Genomic DNA, 21,395 nt, shown 5'->3' on the forward strand with positions numbered 1-21,395 from the left:
CTATTGTCTGTCCCTTCGTGGACGAGCCGCTGTCCGACCTCAAATGGAAGGAGGTGAAGCGAGCCGCGCTGCTGGAGATGGTCGAATACGTCACCTCGCAGCGCGGCGTCATCACGGAAGCGATATACCCGGAGGCTGTGAATATGGTAAGTAGATATAAATTCATATTAACCGAGCTATTGTCTGTCCCCTCGCGGACGAGCCGCTGTCCGACATCAAATGGAAGGAGGTGAAGCGAGCTGCGCTGCTGGAGATGGTCGAATACGTTACCTCGCAGCGCGGCGTCATCACAGAGGCGATATACCCGGAGGCTGTAAATTTGGTAAGTAGATACACCATGTTTGTTCTCTCTTATTCCTCTCGAAACGACAGAGAAGAAGTTTGTCCTCTAATTCAAGACTGTAGCAAGAACTCCAAAGTTACGTGGTGACCCATTTCTGTTGACTTGAATCCACTCTACATTGAAAAGAAGTCGATCCTTAGCTTCGAACTCCTGACCTTCTGAATAATTTCGTTACGGCTATGAAAGTTTAATTTAGATTTCGATTATACTGTCACTGGTTAGGCTTACTCGAATAGGACCATTCCCATCTCTTGTTTCTACCACTAGAACTCCCTTGTCTTCATATTGACCCCTTAAAATACAACCAGTGAATGTTAGCTCATCCTGAATGATAAGTAAACTACTACTGGATCACTGGATTTGTTCATAAGCGTTTGCGCATCAGCATTCTATTCCTTAGCCTCATATCACGCTAACTTAGTCACGATAGCCGAATGGTGAAGGGGTCGGAGAAGCCGACTCGTGATCCGAGGAACGCGGGTTCCTAGCTCGCCGCCGTCCGACTATTGTGGTGAGCACACTCGTGGCACAAGCATATTTAGCTTAGTACGAGGGGCTAACGAGAATATTCTTTTAAAAAAATACCAATAAGATTCCAAAACTTAAATTCTCTTCGTTCCACAGTTCGCGATAAACCTATTTCGAACTCTACCTCCGTCATCCAACCCCAACGGAGCGGAGTTCGACCCGGAGGAAGACGAGCCTACACTGGAGGCGGCGTGGCCACACCTGCAGCTGGTCTACGAGCTGTTCCTCAGGCTACTGGAGTCGCCGGACTTCCAGCCCAATATCGCCAAGAAGTATATTGACCAGAAGTTTGTACTACAGGTGAGTTTGAACCTTATGCTTATGTTAAACTACTCGCGAAGTTAGCTGAAGTTGGTGTAGACACGCACTTCTCTTCGCGCAACCTCGCCTTCGCCTCGCCTCGTCCGACTTCCGAAAGTCGTTCGTTTTGCGCCCTAGTCAAAGAGCCCAAATTGTTCCAAAGTTTGAACACTGTGTCTGACTACACAAATCGGGTAATTTCGGTACGTCGTCGAAGCGAATAGTGTAGCTGAGGTATGTATTAAAATTCTGTACAAACAATAGAACATCGACTACTAGAATACGAGTCATTACTCGCAAGTGTCGCGCGTATGTCACAGCTGTGGCTTTATTAAGATATCTTCGGTCTATCGGTACTTAAGTAGTTACATTAATGTAATCTCAGCTCGTCAGCTTTCTAGCTTAGAAACAGGAATAGATCATAGTACTGTCGCTAGCAGAACTGATTAATCTATACTAATATTATAAATGCGAAAGTAACTCTGTCTGTCTGTCTGTCTCTCTTTCACGCCTAAACCACTGAACCGATTTTGATGAAATTTGGCATAGAGATAGTTTGAGTCCCGGGAAAGGACATAGGATAGTTTTTATCCCGGATTTTGAAAGAGGCACGCGCGCGATAAAGTTTTTCTGTGACAGACAAAATTTCACGCGGGCGAAGCCGCGGGCGGAAAGCTAGTATTGAATAATAGCACCTATTAGAATTTCAAAAGAACCACAAACTGGGCATCAGTTTGTTGTGGTGAACCGCATTAAATGTGTCTACTATTGATGGACAACTAATGATTGTGACAAATACATTAATCACTAAAGTCATTTAGAAAGCATAAGTAAATTGGATGACTAAATTAATTAAGTTAACTTTTCCTTATTGGATATGAATTATTATCGAAGCCGTATTTTTTCTTATTCTTCGTAATTTGATCAAATACTAACTAAAAATAGAGGTTATAGTATTAAAATTGACATAGTAGAGCTTAACCACATGCCTATCAGCAAAAATGTTGACAACAATCCCCTAAATATCTAGTACAAAGTGCAATATTGCTATCAATTACCTTGCATGTTGTGGTTACTACCCACAAATTGAACCGGTATGCACCAACAAACCGCTCGCTAATGGTACCCTCAAAATAATACTCGCCTGTATGAAGCCTGCGGTTAGAAATGCGCCCTTGACCACCACCATTGTGAATAATACAGCACACACTTCGATTTGTGTGTTTACTGTTTGATACCCCACTCGGGCTGTCAATTCTTGAATAAATAATGTCCGGGCACATCGAGGTATATTTGGGCATCTTACGTGGTTGTAATAGGTACTATTTTTCAACAAAAATGTGTATACTGATGTGCTTTATACGTAACATTCAGATGTCTAATGCGTTAATATTGGTTAGCGGTTTTATAACTCCCTTAGCAGGAAGAACACACCACTGTCCATTGTGACGTCACGCCGCCCTTGACCCTTTGAATAATAAAACCTATGCCGTTAAGGTTTATGTGTTTTTGACTCGATATCTTTAGGGTTGCTTCGTGTGTCTTCTTTTCTCTCTTTTCTTCGTAAGTGCTCTGTATGAGACGAATATAACAAAGTCTGAATTTCACGAGCAGCACCTTCAATTGGCTCATTTACTTGTGACATGTGTATGTGAAAATACCTATCTCGTTTTATTTACTGAACAATAAAAGCTCAACCGTTTTTACGAAGTGCAGATGTAGACACAATATTTTATAGTCTGGAATCAGCTACTAAACGTACACCACTTGTGTGTGTGTTAAGCCACGTCAGCATTAGGGAATGCTTGTATCGGAAAATGGTTTCGGCATAAGTACTGAAGTAACTGGAAGATACCGATAGATGGCCCACTTACATTTCAACTTTTGCCCATTTGTCCTCATATTTACAAAGAAGCAAAATTATGTTTGTAATGGAATATAAAAATGCGTTCTGCTTTCGCTCTCAATATGAAGACTGAAAAAAGAAAAGTAACAGGTAACAGCCCCATCACAAATGAGGCGCCAAAATACGCCTATCTCTGTGTTAGAGCACTGAAATTTACTTACAATACCATCGATGCCGTGAGCGTAAAGAAAGTTTTTGGCCTTTTACTCTGAATTCGACGATTATTATTATAAGACACCAATGTATCATTTCTGGCGACTCCCCAGTCGATTGCAGTATCAAAATCAACTTCGACTGACATTCCTTGTTTACTCCACTCATCAATATCAGGTAGCAGCCCTACACCGTCAGCTTTTGCTAATGAAGCGCCACGACACGCCCATCGAAGTAACAGCACTGAAACTCACGGCACATCAGCCTATACATTTTTGTTCCAATATGGTACCTATTGCAATATCATAAGATGCTACAGTGTTAAGCTTGATGTGACGCCGTCCGTACACGATCGACTTAACAATCTTATTATAAACGCTGATTGCGCTAGCTGATATGCTGCCATAAGTGTAAATAGAAGTTCATTATGTTCAGGTGAGGTGAGGGGTAGTTATTAATGACATAAAGTATTTTTATAAAAATTGTTCTACTTAATTTTTCCTTAAGTTTAGGGGGACTTCCAAGTGATATGGTGCTGATCAGTCACAATTTTGATTTTCTAATGGTGCGTCCACACGGCGCATGTTAGAAACATCTTTAAATTATGTCAAGCACATGTAAAAATGAAAGGAATTTGTCTTAATGTTAAATATGTATAGTAAATGAGAATGTTAGTGAGAATGGAAATGTCGCAGTCGGATTGTATAATCCGCCGTATTACCTTACGGCTAGCCCTTTTGAAATGCGGCGTTCCAACGAGTCAACGATTTCCTTACTCAAAAAGTACTGGACGGATTTTGATGAAACTATAAATCATTACTGATAATATCACATCTAGGCCATATTATCATAGAATAATAATGTAATTAAGAATAATCTTACACATACCGTTTCTATTTCAGTTACTAGAGCTGTTCGACTCGGAGGACCCTCGCGAGCGCGACTTCCTAAAGACAACACTGCACAGGATATACGGCAAGTTCCTAGTTCTCCGCGCCTACATACGGAAACAGATCAACAACGTGTTTTATAGGTGAGTTGCGAACAACTATGAAGTGTATTTGGCTATTGAAAATATGAATGTGTAATAATGCGGACTAACTGCTCTCCGCTGGGCTCTACCCACTATGAACATTCGAATAACTTAATGCCCGCGTATGCATTCTGGACAACTAAGCGTATTATCATCCCATCATCGTAGAACTGACTTCAAAAACAATGAAAGACTTCAAGTCTGAATTATCGTCAGTAGTAACAAACTACTGCACCAACTGATTTTTCCGCTAGGGAAGCAAAAGGTGAAATGATATATGAAAGCTAAACAGCAATTATTGAACATTTTCACTATATTATCTTATCTTATTTAGGGCCGCGCATGAGCGCAGTGCACGTCGACCCATTGGGATCTTTTGTCATTCCCTTTACCTTATTCCCCCTTATTCGCAAAATTTCTCACTGAGTTCTTTCTATCACCAGTTTTAGTCCCTAATATAGCGACTGAAGAAAAGATAACATCCACAGTTCTAAGTATAATTGCTCGGGTTCATACGTCCCGAGCGAAATTCTTTCCCTCTACAGCTGGTATAGTCTTCTCTATCGTCGATTCTCAAGAAATGTCTATCTCACCCTGTCACCTTTCCTGGAATTGATACTTTACTTATAGAGAAAGTTTTACATCGCGAGACTTCCCTAGCCAACCGTTCAGTTATCAGTGAATGCAACAAGCTAAATTGTATTGCAATGGAAATAGCGTGGAAATGAAACGTCGTCCTCACTCGCAGCCACGTTGTAAATGCAGAGGCCTACTATGTATAGTCGGCAAAGAGGTTCCGATATATTTCATATTCACGACTCTATTCGTCTTTTTCTCTCACCTTTATTGTCATGAGCCAGATATAGGTTTATTTTAGGTCATGCGTTTTATTGTGACTTTATAGGTGACCCGTGAGTTACGTAAAGAATCGTTCAATATGAACTGGGTAGGATATTCATTGAAAAAACGCTTTTTGTTTGTAGAGTGGTTTTTTATTAGGCTTAGATATTTGTAATAGTGAATCAACCTGATTTTTTTAAAGAAATATAATGCTTTGCTGTCTACCCTACTACCTACAGAGTTTGTTGATAGGATAGTATCAAAACTATTAACTTCTGAAAACACGTCACTTCGTGCGGTTCGTGTCTATCATAAAACGTCGCTAGGGAAATATTTCAGTGCTGAGGCGATCAAGTTACAGTAGAAAAGACCTTGTAATACAATATAGGTGTCCAACAATCGAAACTATTTTCCCATAGTTATAACCTAATGGCCACTTGACTTATTCTCGATCGATAATAACGATCGGTTGGCGCTGTTCCTCCATTGTGACGCATCTGTAATAGCTCACAATAGCTCAGCCGGACCTTTTTTTGTGCTATTACGGATTCGTCATATACTTATCTTCTGCGACTATTATAGAACAATCAGAGTCCAAATAAAGATTTTCTCCGCATTGCGTAAGTTAAATAAATGTCAGCTCAATGACACTGGCCGCGTGAAGGTGTTTGTTTTGTCCCAGCGTCAATAGTGAATCTTTATGTACGCGCATTAGGCCTGTTTTCACCATCAAGCCCTAATTTTTAAGTGACCCCTATGTAAACAAAATTCCTGTTTATTGCTACCATAGGGTTCACTTAAAAATTAGGGATTGATGGTGAAAACGGGCATTAGACTTACTAATGTTTACATAAATGAATGTAACAAAGTAGTTTATAATACATCTGTGTTAGAATTTAGATAAGGTTCCAAATGATCCAGAGACGAGCAAACTGTTTTGAAGGTTTGATTGATTCCGATTTGAATACGAATCAAGTACAGTTTTATAGGAATCGTCAAATCCTGTGAATTTGAGATCAACTTAAAATACTCCCATCCCAACCTTGGTTACCTCCTTTTGAATTCACGTTCTAATAATTTACCCCACTGATAACCAGCTTGGTAGCCTCTATGTACAGCAGTGAACGTCCTGAATGATGATAATAAATGCCACAACAAGGCCTCTCGCGGAAGACCAGTTTCTTGACATGCCCTTACGAGCACGTCATGATAAATACTGAGCCTATTGACGCAGTGGCCCACTGTTTTCTGTATTCGTTTTGTGTTATTATTGTTTCATAATTTGTGCTTACTGTGATCAATCATCATCATCATTTCAGCCACAGGACGTCCACTGCTGAAGATAGGCCTCCCCCAATGACTTCCACATCGCACGGTTGGTAGCGGCCTGTATCCAGCGCCTTCCTGCTACCTTTATCAGGTCGTCGGTTCACCTTGTGGGTGGACGTCCCACGCTGCGTTTTCCGGTACGCGGCCTCCATTCCAGAACCTTGCTGCCCCATCGGCCGTCAGTTCTGCGTACTATGTGCCCTGCCCACTGCCACTTCAGCTTGCTACTCCGTCGGGCTATGTTAGCGACTGTGATCAATATCTATTCTATTTTATTCTTTTGTACAGGTTTATCTACGAGACAGAGCACCATAACGGCATCGCTGAACTGCTGGAGATTCTTGGCTCCATCATCAATGGGTTCGCGCTGCCGCTCAAGGAGGAGCACAAACTCTTCTTGCTCAGGGTAAAGTATCAAAAATCTGCAATTTCTTATGAAGATATTACTTTCAAATTTACTGCTTTTTGAGATATTACTTTCAGCTTTAAGAGCTTAAGGATTGTAGAGGACTTGCCGATTTGAGTAGACTACTAGAGTTCGATTTCTTCCAAACGATATAACAAGCAATAAAATTTTATAGATAAATCTTAGAACTTCTGAGTCGCTTTTGCTTTTATAACCAACAAGTTTTGAAAAACCCCATGCTGGCTAAAAATTCTACTGGTTTACCTTTAGAACTCGGTAGATCGACGATCCAGTGAAGGTTGCGAGAAGCACCCTAAAAATCCGTAGGGAAGGCCTTTATCCAGCAGTGGAAAGTAGTGGAATTCGCTAGAAACGAACCTTTAGAACTATAGATATACATACTTAGCTAACTCAGTGCCTGAGATATGGGAGTGGTACGGTATGATTGACATTGACATATGACGTGACAGAGCATACAAATCTGAAGGTCTCGCTGACGTTTGACCGTCACAAAAACACCTTCCCGTGCCGCTCTCATACCTCAGGAACGAACTCATTTAGTAGGCGCGCACACCGTTGATTTTTAGTTGGCCGATAGTTGTGCCCGATTTTAATATGTATGCAGAATCGGCCAAATCGAATCGGCGTAGTGTGCGCACTCCCATATATGCCCATACTGATCAACTGCCCGACTAAACTAACGGCCGACGAAAAATCAACGGTGTACGCCTACTCTTAAGCGCTAGCTAGACCTATAGTTACTTATCTGAAACCGCCAAGTTCTAACTGAGGTTATTTGTTCCAGGTACTACTGCCACTGCATAAAGCCAAGTCGCTGTCGGTGTACCACGCGCAGCTGGCCTACTGCGTGGTGCAGTTCCTGGAGAAGGACCCCTCCCTGACGCAGCCCGTAGTTAGGTGAGGTTTTAGAATATACTAAATATCCAAAAAAAGTATCCGCCGAATACCAGTGGCCACGGCAGAGAGCGCGACATTTATGCAGCGCTATATGAAATCATACAAAGCAAACTGAAATCCGTTGCGTGCCGTGCATATAGTGTGCCCGACGCGGGCCAATGGACGTGTACCTTTATTGAGTGCTATTTTAGTAAGGCGGTTATCACACTGCGCCGCGCTCCGCCGGGGTACGCGGGACGACAGATTTAATCATTGTATGCAAGTACCTCAGTTTGTATAGAAAACACGCGCGGCACACCATACTGACAACGCGTCTGCACGCGGGATTTTTTATATGAAATCACGCGCTCCGCGGCGGAGCGCGGCGCAGTGTGATAACCGCCTAACTGTAGGTACTTTGTTGAATATTTTTAGTTGTCATGACTTCACTTTTTCCGTTACTAAATTGTCACAAAGCCATTTTTAAAAATGTACCTACTTAGATTTATCATGTAAACTGTCACTCTAAAGTAAAAACTTTTTCTTCACAGAGCGTTATTAAAATACTGGCCCAAAACACACTCGCCCAAAGAGGTGATGTTCCTCAACGAGATGGAAGAAATACTGGACGTGATCGAGCCGGCCGAGTTCCAGAAGATCATGGACCCGCTGTTCCGGCAGCTGGCCAAGTGTGTGTCTAGCCCGCACTTCCAGGTCAGTGTGTGCTCTATGGCGTAGGTAATAGAGGTGATGTTCCTACGAGACGAAGGAGATACTGGCCAAGTGTGTGTCCAGTTCACACTTCCAGGTCAGTGTCTGCTCTATGGCGTAGGTAATAGAGGTGATGTTCCTACGAGACGAAGGAGATACTGGCCAAGTGTGTGTCCAGTTCACACTTCCAGGTCAGTGTGTGCTCTATGGCATAGGTAATAGAGGCGATGTTCCTACGAGACGGAGGAGATACTGGCCAAGTGTGTGTCCAGTTCACACTTCCAGGTCAGTGTGTGCTCTATGGCATAGGTAATAGAGGCGATGTTCCTACGAGACGGAGGAGATACTGGCCAAGTGTGTGTCCAGTTCACACTTCCAGGTCAGTGTGTGCTCTATGGCATAGGTAATAGAGGCGATGTTCCTACGAGACGGAGGAGATACTGGCCAAGTGTGTGTCCAGTTCACACTTCCAGGTCAGTGTGTGCTCTATGGCATAGGTAATAGAGGCGATGTTCCTACGAGACGGAGGAGATACTGGCCAAGTGTGTGTCCAGTTCACACTTCCAGGTCAGTGTGTGCTCTATGGCGTAGGTAATAGAGGCGATGTTCCTATGATACGGAGGAGATACTGGCCAAGTGTGTGTCCGGTCCACACTTCCAAGTCACTGTATGCTCTATGGCGTAGGTAATAGAAGCAATGTTCCTACGAGACGGAGGAGATACTGGCCAAGTGTGTCCAATCCACACTTCCAAGTCAGTGTATGCTCTATGGCGTAGGGTAATAGAGGTGATGTTCTTACCCAGATGGAGCTCTTAAGATAAGATCATGGGCACTTCTAGATCAGTTGTATGTGCTTTATGGTAATAAGGTCTAATTTAGTAAAAATCACGGGATTCAATCATATCACAACAAAATGATGAAATCAATATGCCGTAATGAAACAATATCCCAATAAACAATATTCGTACGTACACAAACACAGTTTGTGTAACGAACCGCGAAAACGAACGCAAACATCCCATATCGAGTTACATTGCCCCGTAATATCTGACAAATACTTGCTAAAGGAAACCTCCTGGATGTAGGGTTGCCCTCTTGCCCTCTATTATGAATCACTAAAGCAAATGAGAGAAAAATAAATCATTTTTTTTCCTTATCGAGGCCAAATCTGAAAAATATTCTGCAAACTACAGGGTGTTTGGCGCATCGTGTGCCAAAATGATTTGGCAGATAGAATGGGTCATTTCCTATATTTTCAGCCCCCATAACACGTTCCATGCCAGGCGGCTACTTTTATATTAATTTTTTTAGTAATTTCACCAAAATACCCAAATCGCATCATTTAATTTCGATTTAAAAAAAACTACTAAGCGTAGCCTCAAAGTAAATATTTTGTTTTGACGTGCATTGATGTAGGGTTGCATCAAATCTAAATTTACTGGCTAATATTATCTAGTTTCTTTTTAATTCAGCTTTGAAGTTTTCCGAAAAGTTAAAAATGGACTGAACATTTAAGTTTACATGGCTTTAAAAAAATAAATAAAAGAGATAGCGATCTTCGGATTTTATCAAAACTTCTCTAGTCTATCCCCATTCAAACGGTAGACTAATCTTATTTAAATAATAATAATAACTTCACAAATTTCTTAAATTAGTGCATTGACTCTACTCGGACTGATTTGCGAAATTTGTGTTTATAGCCCCTTTTTGTGTGAATAGCACGTTATTAAACACCTAACAGGTAAAAATTATTTATCTTATGCAATGTAAAAACCTTTTCTCTATCGTTTTTCAATGTGGATTTCGTGAAATTAAAGACAAAAAAAAATATTTTGATCGTTTATTAATTATTACAAATTTTGTTCAGAATGACCGCCTCGGCAACGTATACACTCACGACATCTTCTTATAATTTTGACTGTTGTCGTATGCAGCCATATTTCTCTTTTTATTACTACAAAGGCGTCTACTCGTGGATTAGAAGAGATGGCCCTATACAGTGGCCTGCACGTTCCCCAGACCTAATTCCGTTAGATTTTTACGTCTGGGGACGAGCTAAAGAACTGGTGTACGTAACGGATTCAAACAATAGAAGAACTACAACAACGAATAAAAAACGCCTTTGTAGTAATAAAAAAATAAATGTGGCTGCATACGACAACAGTCGAAATTAGAAGAAGATGTCGTGACTGTATACGTTGCCGAGGCGGACATTTTGAACTAAATTTGTAATAATAATTAATAAACGATCAAAATAATTATTTTCGTCCTTAAATTCAAGAAATCCACATTAAAAAACGATAGGGAAAAGGTTTTTACATTGCATAAGATAAATATTTTTTACCTGCTAGGTGTTTAATAACGTGCTATTCACACAAAAAGGGGCTATAAACACAAATTTCGCAAATCAGTCCGAGTAGAGTCAATGCACTAATTTAAGGAATTTGTGAAGTTGTTGTTATTATTTAAACAAGATTAGTATACCATTTGAATGGGGATAGACTAGAGAAGTTTTGATAAAATCCGAAGATTGCTATCTCTTTTATTTATTTTTTTATAGCCATGTAAACTTAATTGTTCAGTCCATTTTTAACTTTTCGGAAAACTTCAAAGTTGAATTAAAAAAAACCTAGATGATATTTGCCAATAAATTTAGATTTGATGCAACCCTACATCAATGCACGTCAAAATAAAATATTTACTTTGAAGCTACGCCTAGTAGTTTTTTTTTTAAATCGAAATTAAATGATGCGATTTGGGTATTCTGGTGAAATTACTAAAAAAATTAATTTAAAAGTAGCCGCCTGGCATGGAACGTGTTATGGGGGCTGAAAATATAGGAAATGACCCATTCTATCCGCCAAATTATTTTGGCACACGATGCGCCAAACACCCTGTATAATGATGATGGTACGCTAAACACTTTTCAATTCTCATTAGCGACCCTAAGTAAGCATACGTAGCATTTTACACTGCACTGAGCTGTAACTGTATCAACACACAGATCCTTGTACCGGATTTGTTCTCACTTTTCAAATTGGTGAAATATGCATTTCTATGGAAGCGCCAGAAATACTAAGTTGGACGTCTTGACATAAGAAAATTTGCCGAGTTACACACCTCTATCTTGTGGCAATATCCTAACACTATTTCCTAAGCAATTCCGTCCTGCAAGACCATGACATGCGTTTATTTATTTGTTTCTTATTGCCATGGCCTCAAGAGCCTTGCCAATAAAAAATCTATTTCCTGCCTTACCAAGTAACCATCTATTAGATCCTTACCAAATAACGGTTATTCTCTATCGTTAATTCAGACGTTGACGTCACAAATCCTGGTAACCCCGGAACCTTGGCAACCCTACCGCTGGCGCGGCGCCAGCCGGTTTATTAGTTGATTGTTACATTTATACGAAATTGCCGTCGTGAATCTTGCTTATTCCGCATCATGTCGACGCTCTGGGTAATCAAAATATTTATTAGGGGTTGAAGTATAGTTGGCGCATCTAGATAAACATGGAACTTATGTGTTTGCAATATTAGAGCGATTTTGCTCTGAAAATATGATAAGCTGTCGACTGTACAGCTCATATTGTAAAATCGTACTTATTAGAAATCCCTCGATTAGGTTAATCCCTCGACACCTTTTTTCGTTACCATGCATAGTAAAAATATTATCTACAGAACCGTCATCCTTGATGCAATGCAGTAGCGCTTTACGGATTGACCTAGTAACGAAGATCTTTTTTAGACCAGCTCTATCGTGGATATTGGTTTTAAGAGCAGATCAGACCCATAATGAAAAAAAAAACACTGACAGATTTAAGTCGTATAAACGCTCATCATGTAGAAACATACTTCCAGCTATTTTAATCTGTTGTGCTGTCCACAGAACAATAAAAAATATGTTATCATTTTTGTCCACAGGTGGCCGAAAGAGCATTATACTATTGGAACAACGAGTACATAATGTCGCTCATATCCGACAACGCAACGTACATCCTACCGATCATGTTCCCTTCTCTGTACCGGAACACGAAGAGCCATTGGAACAAAACCATCCACGGGCTGGTGTACAACGCTCTCAAATTGTTCATGGAGATGAACCAGAAGCTCTTCGATGAGTGCACGCAGCAGTACAAGCAGGAGAAACAGAAGTGAGTCGTGTCTGTTTATGTTCCGGAACATTTGTAGCCACTGGAACATTTTTAACACAAGGAACAGTTTTTTTTGTCTTATTATGTTCTGGAAAATAACTAGGCATTATTATATCAGTTTATAGCTCAAGTTTTCAACAATAAATACAGATATTTAAAATGTCTTATAATGTGTACAAATATCAAATAACATTGAATAAGAGATGAGAAGCAACTAAAAAACGATACCACGAAAACATTATGTGCGAATGAAATATGATTTAGTTAGGCAGCATGGGGAGTGTAAGCCAAACTCCATATTTTGCCTCTAGTAAATTAGAAATGGTCGTGATCCTGCAGTGACGTCTTAATTACCTAATGATGAATTAATTTTATGATTTATTTATCAGGGAACGCGAAAGGATGATTCAAAGAGAGGAGGTGTGGCAGCAATTAGAAGCGCGCGCCGCCTCCAATCCCGCCTATAGAGACGCGGCCACGGCGCGCGCGCCGCCCGACTTGCCTGGAGATGAGCCCACTGTCGATCTCACTTATCAACGCGTAGAACAAGGCGCTAAGGAGGTAAGATATAGGCTACGAGTGGCTTTAGATGTAGGGAACCAAATGACTATAGGCTTAAGTGGCTAGGCTTTGTGTAGCTCTCCTTAGAAGGCAGCAACTAGAAGCGCGCCGCCTCCAACCCCGCCTACAGATACAGAGACAGCCGCATGACTTGCCTGGGGACGAGCCCACTGTAGATCTCACTTATCAACGCGTGGAGCAGGGCGCTAAAGCGCGTGGAATATAGGGGAATACGTAGCAGTGGGTTTAGGTAGGCTAGGCTTCGTGTAGCTCTCCTTACAAGGCAGTAACTGCGTGGAACAAGGCGCTAGCTAAGGAGGTGAGACTTGGGCTACAAGTGGTTTGGGATATAGGGAAACAAGTAACGGTGGGTTTAGGACCGCTAGGCTTTGTGTAGCTCTCCTTAAGAGCGTTTACGCCGTTTGGCGCAAAAACAGTACTTTTTCAACTCGTTACAATCATTAACCAGTAATACTACAAATATGTTATAGGCATAAATAGTTAGGCAATTTCGTCGTCTAAATAGTTAATTGAGAAAATATTGCGATTAGTTTAGTATTTAAGAATTCTATCAAGAGAAGTCCACACAGGTTTTGTAAATTTCCACTTTAGCGTCAGTTTACAAGCTGAAATTTTTATAAAAATACTGTGAAAACGATTTAACAAACATTTATATCCTACAGCATAGATCCTTGGGCAAATAGTTATCTGAGAAATTTTTTAGATTTAAGCATTTTACAATAAGAAATTACAAATTAAAAGAACGTGAAATACCCAAAAATCAAAGTGATTTTTTCACCAATATTCTTCCTTTATTCAACATAAAAATAGCTTAATATAATAAAACAACATCTTCTTTAAAATATTTACTTTGAAATGATATTTAATTCATTGTTATTGTTTTGCTATAAACATTTGAAAACTATTAAAAAACGCCGCGCGCGAATCATTTCCAATGATGCCCCTTGAAACGCCGCGCTTCGCGTAAACGCTCTTAAAAGGCAACAACTAGAAGCGCGCCGCCTCCAATCCCGCCTATAGAGACGCGGCCACAGCGCGCGCCGCCCGACTTGCCTGGAGACGAGCCCACTGTAGATCTCACTTATCAACGCGTGGAACAGGGCGCTAAGGAGGTGAGACTTAAGCTACTAGTAGCATAAGATATAGGGAAACAAGTAACGGTGGGTTTAGGACTGCTAGGCTTTTTGTGTAGCTCTCCTTAGAAGGCATTAAATAGAAGCGCGCCGCCTCCAAGTCCACCTACAGAGACGCGGCCACGGCGCGCGCGCCGCCCGACTTGCCTGGAGATGAACCTACTGTCGATCTCACTTATCAACGTACAGTGAACCTTGCTTTCCTACCTACCAGCTCATGGAGTAAGGGCTCAAGCAGCTTTTAGAATGCCCCACTACACCCGCTATTCACAAAACAGACCCATGAAGGAATGTATTTGGGCAGTAACATATAGGACAAATGAAGCTATCACATGAAGGAGACCCGATAGTTTTGTCACGGGTAACTTTTTACCTTACGACGACAACAATAGTTTCGATGTAAACGTTTCTTTACAAATAATTTATGAAACCTATTTTATCCCCAGGCGCGGAAGCAAGGCTACAACGCCAGCAAGCCGCTCCTCCGCAAGAAGTCCGAACTGCCCGCGGACACTTCCACCGTCAAAGCGCTCATCGAGCACAAGCGCGCCGACGCCTTCCTGCCCACCCCGCCCGACGTCAACCAGTGCTAGCTAGCGCACGTACACGTACACGATAACGGGGACGTACACGTGCACGATAACGGGGACGTATACGTACACGTGCACGGAGAGATACACGTGGAAAGGTTGCGCGCGAGTCTAGGAGTACACAATTGGCTGCAAGTGACGGTAAACTACAGGTTGCGAGACGAGGTATACGTAAAAGGGATTGATAGATTGATAACGGATATGCTTATGGTGAATGTAAAGGAACACGCGAGAGACGTAAACGCAAAGATACAACACTATGAATTCACAGAAAATAGGATGCGCGTTAGTGCTTTCGGTTACTGGTTTCCTAAATTCTGCTCGAATATGAAACACAGTGCGTTACAGGTAAATGGGCTAAACAATAAGCTACACGACAATAGAATCACAGATAGATTAAACACTGGTATATGCCTGCTTAATTCTCTTACTAACGGCATCCACGATTGTAGCTATCTAGTACACGCTTGCCCAACATAACAAAAGCGTTAGAGACTTTGGTAAGCTAAAGATCGCATTTCAAAGAAAATATACTTTTTAATTTATGTCTCTCACAAATCTGTAGCATGTCTTTAAGTGTGCTTTTTAGGCATTTTTATAGCTGGAATTTACTTAAATTGCAAGAATATAGTTTGTAAATTAACATTTTTTTTTGTTTGATTAGGTACAATCATTACCACTACATACGTATAAATAGCGTTTGCGATAACATTGAATAGATAGATACTGAAGATTATAGAAATAGATAGGATAATTGTTGGCTATAACATTGTCAAATTACGGCCAAGCCTTGAGTGCTATATACAATAACTCGTGGTTAGATAGATTTGGTATTGACATATTCATACATTGTAAATAGTTTTAAAAGTTGATATTATCTATGTTATTGTAAACTATACAACATACAATATTAATGTTCTTAATACATGCGTAATCTTTACAACTTTTTTAGTAGCAATATCTGGTTAAATTTTTCTTTTTCAAACATTGCTGAAGATTGTGATTGTGTTCATATTATGAAATTAACAATCACATAAAGTACAAATATTTCAGTTAATGTTAAATAAATAAATTCGATGCTATTGTCTAATATAAGCTATACGTAACACTGACGCGTGCCTCTTTCAATAATTACCCTCCTTCTTTTTAAGGGTCTGGCTACACTTGTACGCCATTTTATCTTATAACTAGAAAAATTTACCGTTTACCCTAGGAATAAAGTCGTTTGTTCTTTGCTGTGGGAACCCACGCCATATGTTGATAACTCGATGCTAAAGAAAGCCAACCAATGTAGTTCATACCCGAATTGAATTTATAAGTGTTGTTTCGTATTTTACCAGAGCTAAGTAAAGCGTTTACGTGTTTAGGATGTTAGTTACTGAAATGTTACATTGCAGCCAATTGTGCGTCTACCCACTTAACACTCGCGTGCAACGGGGGTCAGTGAGTACATGTGTGCGAGCGAGAGGACGCTCTACGAGTGACACGTGAAGACGCATTGTGGTCTATATTTAATATATTAGTTAGTACACATATAATTAAATTGGTAGTTTTGTTGATGTTTTATATTTCACTCGACGTCGACTGCTGTTGGTTTGGGCCGCGATTCCGACGGGGCTTGCAACTTGCAACTCGTTGGATTTGAAGCTCTAATGCTTGCAATGTTCGCGTTATTTGCGACCAATCAGAGCTATATAAATATGGTTAGAATAGAGAGATTGATGACGTTGTTCTTACAGCTAAAGTCTGGTCCGTGAGCACGTAGAATTTTGTCCAATGACCCCAAGCTACCCATCCTTATCGCTCGCGTGTAATTATGTTGCTATCGCGCTCGCACACTCACTGCGGGTGCCAGTCGCACAGTCGCGACAGCAATATAATTACGCGCGAGCGATAAGGATGGGTAGCTTGGGGTCATTGGGCAAAATTCTACTTGCTCACGGACTGGGGTTTAGGCGCTATTCTAAGCACGTTTTTAATAGCAGAATTGGGCATCGAAAGGCGTCCAATTTGCGTACGCGCATGATCGGTCGCCAGTGAAGCGATGTTGCGTAATGAAGTACTAAATAGAACTATCATCCGTCTCATCTGTATATCCTGCTAACGTAAGTTCTTAATTGTTTTCAATGATAGTGTACCTTTGAATATTTTTGACCGGTTCAATAAACAAGTGCGAAAATATCGAAGGCATAATATCGCTTGTTGAATGTGAACTTTGTATTTCATTATGCGGTGATTATCTTTAGCTGTGAGTGGTGAGTAAAGGACTATTGCTGGTCAATACTTGTCTCGATGTACAGTCCACAGCACATGAACCTATCGCAAAATGACTTATCCCCACAATGCATTTTAAACTTTATTGTCTATAGGATAAGGTTCAATTTCAATTGAGGAAATTTGATATTTTGCTGTAGGTTGACGTGCTCTCGACTACACCACTATCCGCCCGCTTTTTAGGGCGATTCGTTCATAACTCAGATGTAGCATCGAAACGTCAAACAACACTATTTGAAAGGTAGACGTACTATTTGAAACAATCTGCCCTATAACTGATTATACACTTTATACAAACTCTTTTCTGAGGAATTATACCTAATGGTCTGACGTCACTGTCATAGAGACTGAATTGTTCAAATGAACCATAGCTACGATACATTTTCGATTCTACATTAGCGTTTATATGGTCGCCTTTTCATTGCGTTACATCTCGTGTAAGTAATAGGTTAATGCACCATTCCACTGGAGATCCACCTGCGTCACGTTATCGTTTCGAGTCGGGTTCCATCTATCGGTAATATTGTCAAAGGCACATGAACAATAAGGATTTCAATCGTTGAAAGCAGATTGCAGAGCAAATTAGTAGAAAATTTCATTTCAAACAGGGTGTTTTTCATTTTGGATGCATTTCACGTTATGCTAAGGATATACAGTTCAAAATCCATTGGTTGGAATTCGCAATTTTGTAACAGAAATTGAAACGCTTCGTTGTTGTAATCTGGACCAATGCCGACAGGTGCGACCCGGCCCACAGCCGACACCGATGTATAACTAGTTGTAGTAGCGATCATGTTTATACAACAGCCATAAAATTAGTATAATTTATTATTAAAACCAAATATATGCAATCTTTAACGATATGTCTGTTTGACATGAATTCCAACGCTTGTTTTTGTATATTTAGATCGTTAAATCGAATAAAATTATTGTATTTGTGTATTAATCAGAATAAATGTGATTAGTTTATTTCATTCATTCCTTTCATGCGACTAACTTAAGGATAATAGATTAATTAATCCACTAATCACAAAATATGCTATTTTCATAAAAAGTAAAGTCATGTATTGTTTACTTTATATTTTTATACGTACTTTATAATTATGAACGTAACATCTAGCCTAATTTTAATAATATCGGTCTTTATGTCAAGCATTGCATATCTCCTTTTATTTTATAAGGGAAATGTAAAGGCAGGGTCGGTTCTTTATATTTTGCCATTCATCTTATGAATAAAAACTGTTCGCAGTATCACCCTGCCTAAACACATTCCGAGTTTAGTTGTAATTTGTAAAGCATACTTTTGAAATTATTTAAAATAGAGCATTATTTAATAATGGGCACCCAAGGTTTGCATTTCATGTTACATTTAATTTACTTTATTAGAGGGTAGCGTGCCAAATGAATTTGCATTGCATTTTCGAGGTACTTTGAACCTTATCAATAATACAATAGAGTTTATTTGTGTTATTGGTAAACTTCAAAAAGTTGGAAATCTAATCGAAAGATTTCAGGGAGCGAGCGGCTTACTAACATGCCGGTATGGAAGCACCTAAGTATTTAAAAATAATTTATTTTTATTTATACATTATCATACGCCACTACTTGGTCTATAGCTGTAAATCTCCGACTGTGTAAAAACTATGTTTTCATCTGTAGAGGTTTAATAATATTTTGTACTGGAGTTAAAGTATAATAAGTGTTCGGTACTTATGATTAATTTTGTAGGGAGTAAAATTTCCCAATTGGGGAGAGTAAAAATTGCAATATTAAAGGCTTACAATATTATTTTGCAGTATGGCAATGTTAATCAAATGTTTAATTTATAGAACCTAAGTATCCCTATAAAATTAATCAAGTACCTCTCTAGTAATCGTTCAGATAAGAGCAAGAGTAACTGTGAGGGACTCTTTGTAATCCTCGAATTCACATTAATAAAATTTAAGATTAAAAGCTGCCAGTCTCAAATAAGATTTTATTTCAAAATAATCAACTTTCGGTACAAAAATTAAGAAACACTATTCACATAGAAGAAGCTGGCGACTACTTTATGTGGTAGCTAATATCCAACAAGAATTTTTTCTTTTTTATTCTATCTGCGATCAGCCGTCAGCCTTTATCAGATTAGATGAATTCGCATTAATGACTAATCCAACAAGGATTGTTCTGAAACTAGTGCCCAAAACTAGTTTGAAACTCGAAGATATAATTTTGATACTGGCAAGCCACGTGTTCCTCACAGTTACTTACTAAAATAAATGTAAATTTCAATGAGCGTGAAGCGTGAATGAACAGAACCTCACATTTAGCGAATTATTTGCAAAGCTGTTCAACAAATTGATAAATTTTGTATAAATATTTATAACGATAATGTAACTGTTGAAAACAAATAATGTAACAGATGACATATTATAAGGTGCTTATGATTATCGTTATAATACAAAGTTGTGCATATACATCGTCTTTTAATTTACCCACCCTTTTGGTAGTTTCCCTCGCTAAAAAAAACATTTTATATTCAAAACTGTTTATTGAATAAGTATTTTTCTTAACATATCATTTAATACATTGCAATGTATGTATTTATATACCAAATACAATTTATACACGTAAATAATTTCATCACTTTGAATTTTCCCTTGATCTCACTATACATATAAACTATGTTTTAGGAGTTAAATCCTTTATTGTTATTACATATTATTGTTAACACTAACTATAGTGTCTTTCAGCATTTATGGAAATTTTGTATCTCAAAATTCGGAGCATTGTAGGGTAAATTACAAAGCTTAAAAAAATCCCTGCATAAATAAGTAATAATTTTATAATAAACATTATTTACTGTAAATATGTACAAACGTCGGCACATTATGCTCAACTCTAAAACTGCTGCATCTTATATTAGGTGTTATAAGGGCGAGTTTGCAACAAAAATAGCTGGTCCGATGTGCTGTCGACTGTACATTAGACATGTAACCTCGTATACATAATGTCGTTAATACAAACCAGGCACACGACAAAATGTATCGATAATATTATGAAGCATGGCGATATGGTACGCCATAGATATAATTCACTTGCCCGAAAATAATACACTGATAAAATTTATAATTCTACAATAAACTAAATCACTAGCCAATCAATTGATAAAATTTAGGCCTTAGTCCACATGCAGAAGGAATGGTGATAAAAATTTAGGGGTGACTAGAGACAAAACTTTATTCTAATATTAGAATGTTTTTCCAAAAGAATTCAAAATAGAAACAAAAGGATCAGTGTGTTTACTACATTTATACCCCGCGAATTTACTTAATTTTACGATATTATTATAACATGGGGTCGTGTTGTCACACAACGCCCAAATATCGACTCATTCATGCTTTGTAAGCTGTATCATATAGCCTATTGGGTAAAAAAAATATAATGAGAAAGGAAATGAAATACCAACAAAAACTGATGAAAAATCGAGAAAGAACGAACCTATAATAACTAGCGAGATAATATATCAGCTTTAATTAAACATAGAAAGACTATTAAAGCAAATATAGCTAATTCGTTTTAAGCAAATAATAAAGCTATACTTTTTAGCTCATTATTGGCGACCACAAAAGCTGGATACGATTGTGTCAAATTTTAATGTAGTACAAATATTATACAAAATCTGGTTATTCCGGTTATTTATGGTTATTTTACAGTTCATATAGAAGCATAATACGGAACTGATGATACATATCTATGTAAATCTCTTGGTGAACGCCAATTTAATACGTAGCTTAAAAGTTGAAATACATTTTGTATACCCTGATAAACGAAATAATACATTTTATGAATACAATGCCGAATAATAAGATACATTGCTTTTAATTGCTTCAATTAATTTAGGTGAGTAATTGCATATTACAATTCTAAAGAACCGTGTATAATTCAGGCAGTTCAATATTTCACTTACATTCTAATTTAATTCATTAACAAGATATAATTTTCAGAACATACATATTTTACATTTATACACTCATAAAATGTTCATATAATACAGTTATTTTGAACATGATTCAACATTATAATAATATATGCATTAACCCATATAAAGGGGCACAGAAATGTTTCGATAAAAATAAATAATTTATCTTACATGAATATGAACTTAAAATACTTTTATTGCAAAAATATAGTACATTAATCTCACGTAGTAAAAATTACTAGTGTTGTTCAA

The 21,395-nt window shown here is 38.8% G+C and overlaps 1 protein-coding gene across 1 annotated transcript; it reads left to right on the forward strand.

The window, feature by feature from the left end:
* The first annotated feature begins 22 nt into the window (after positions 1 to 22).
* Positions 23 to 19,638, forward strand: LOC135080742 (serine/threonine-protein phosphatase 2A 56 kDa regulatory subunit gamma isoform-like). Its single transcript, XM_063975457.1, has 9 exons — positions 23 to 146; positions 968 to 1,171; positions 4,133 to 4,263; positions 6,721 to 6,838; positions 7,644 to 7,756; positions 8,287 to 8,449; positions 12,374 to 12,603; positions 12,993 to 13,164; positions 14,765 to 19,638. The coding sequence occupies exons 1-9, from the start codon at positions 78 to 80 to the stop codon at positions 14,909 to 14,911; spliced, it is 1,347 nt and encodes a 448-aa protein (XP_063831527.1). The 5' UTR covers positions 23 to 77; the 3' UTR covers positions 14,912 to 19,638.
* The last annotated feature ends 1,757 nt before the right edge of the window (positions 19,639 to 21,395 follow it).

Source organism: Ostrinia nubilalis, chromosome 18 (genome assembly GCF_963855985.1).
Source record: "Ostrinia nubilalis chromosome 18, ilOstNubi1.1, whole genome shotgun sequence".
Classification (NCBI taxonomy): domain Eukaryota; kingdom Metazoa; phylum Arthropoda; class Insecta; order Lepidoptera; family Crambidae; genus Ostrinia; species Ostrinia nubilalis.

Coding starts and splice junctions, on each gene's coding strand:
- LOC135080742 (XM_063975457.1), top strand. CDS start 78: ATGGTCGAATACGTCACCTCGCAGCGCGGCGTCATCACGGAAGCGATA. Junction 8,450..12,373: donor TGTCTAGCCCGCACTTCCAG/GTCAGTGTGTGC, acceptor TTTTGTCCACAG/GTGGCCGAAAGAGCATTATA. Junction 12,604..12,992: donor TACAAGCAGGAGAAACAGAA/GTGAGTCGTGTC, acceptor TTTATTTATCAG/GGAACGCGAAAGGATGATTC.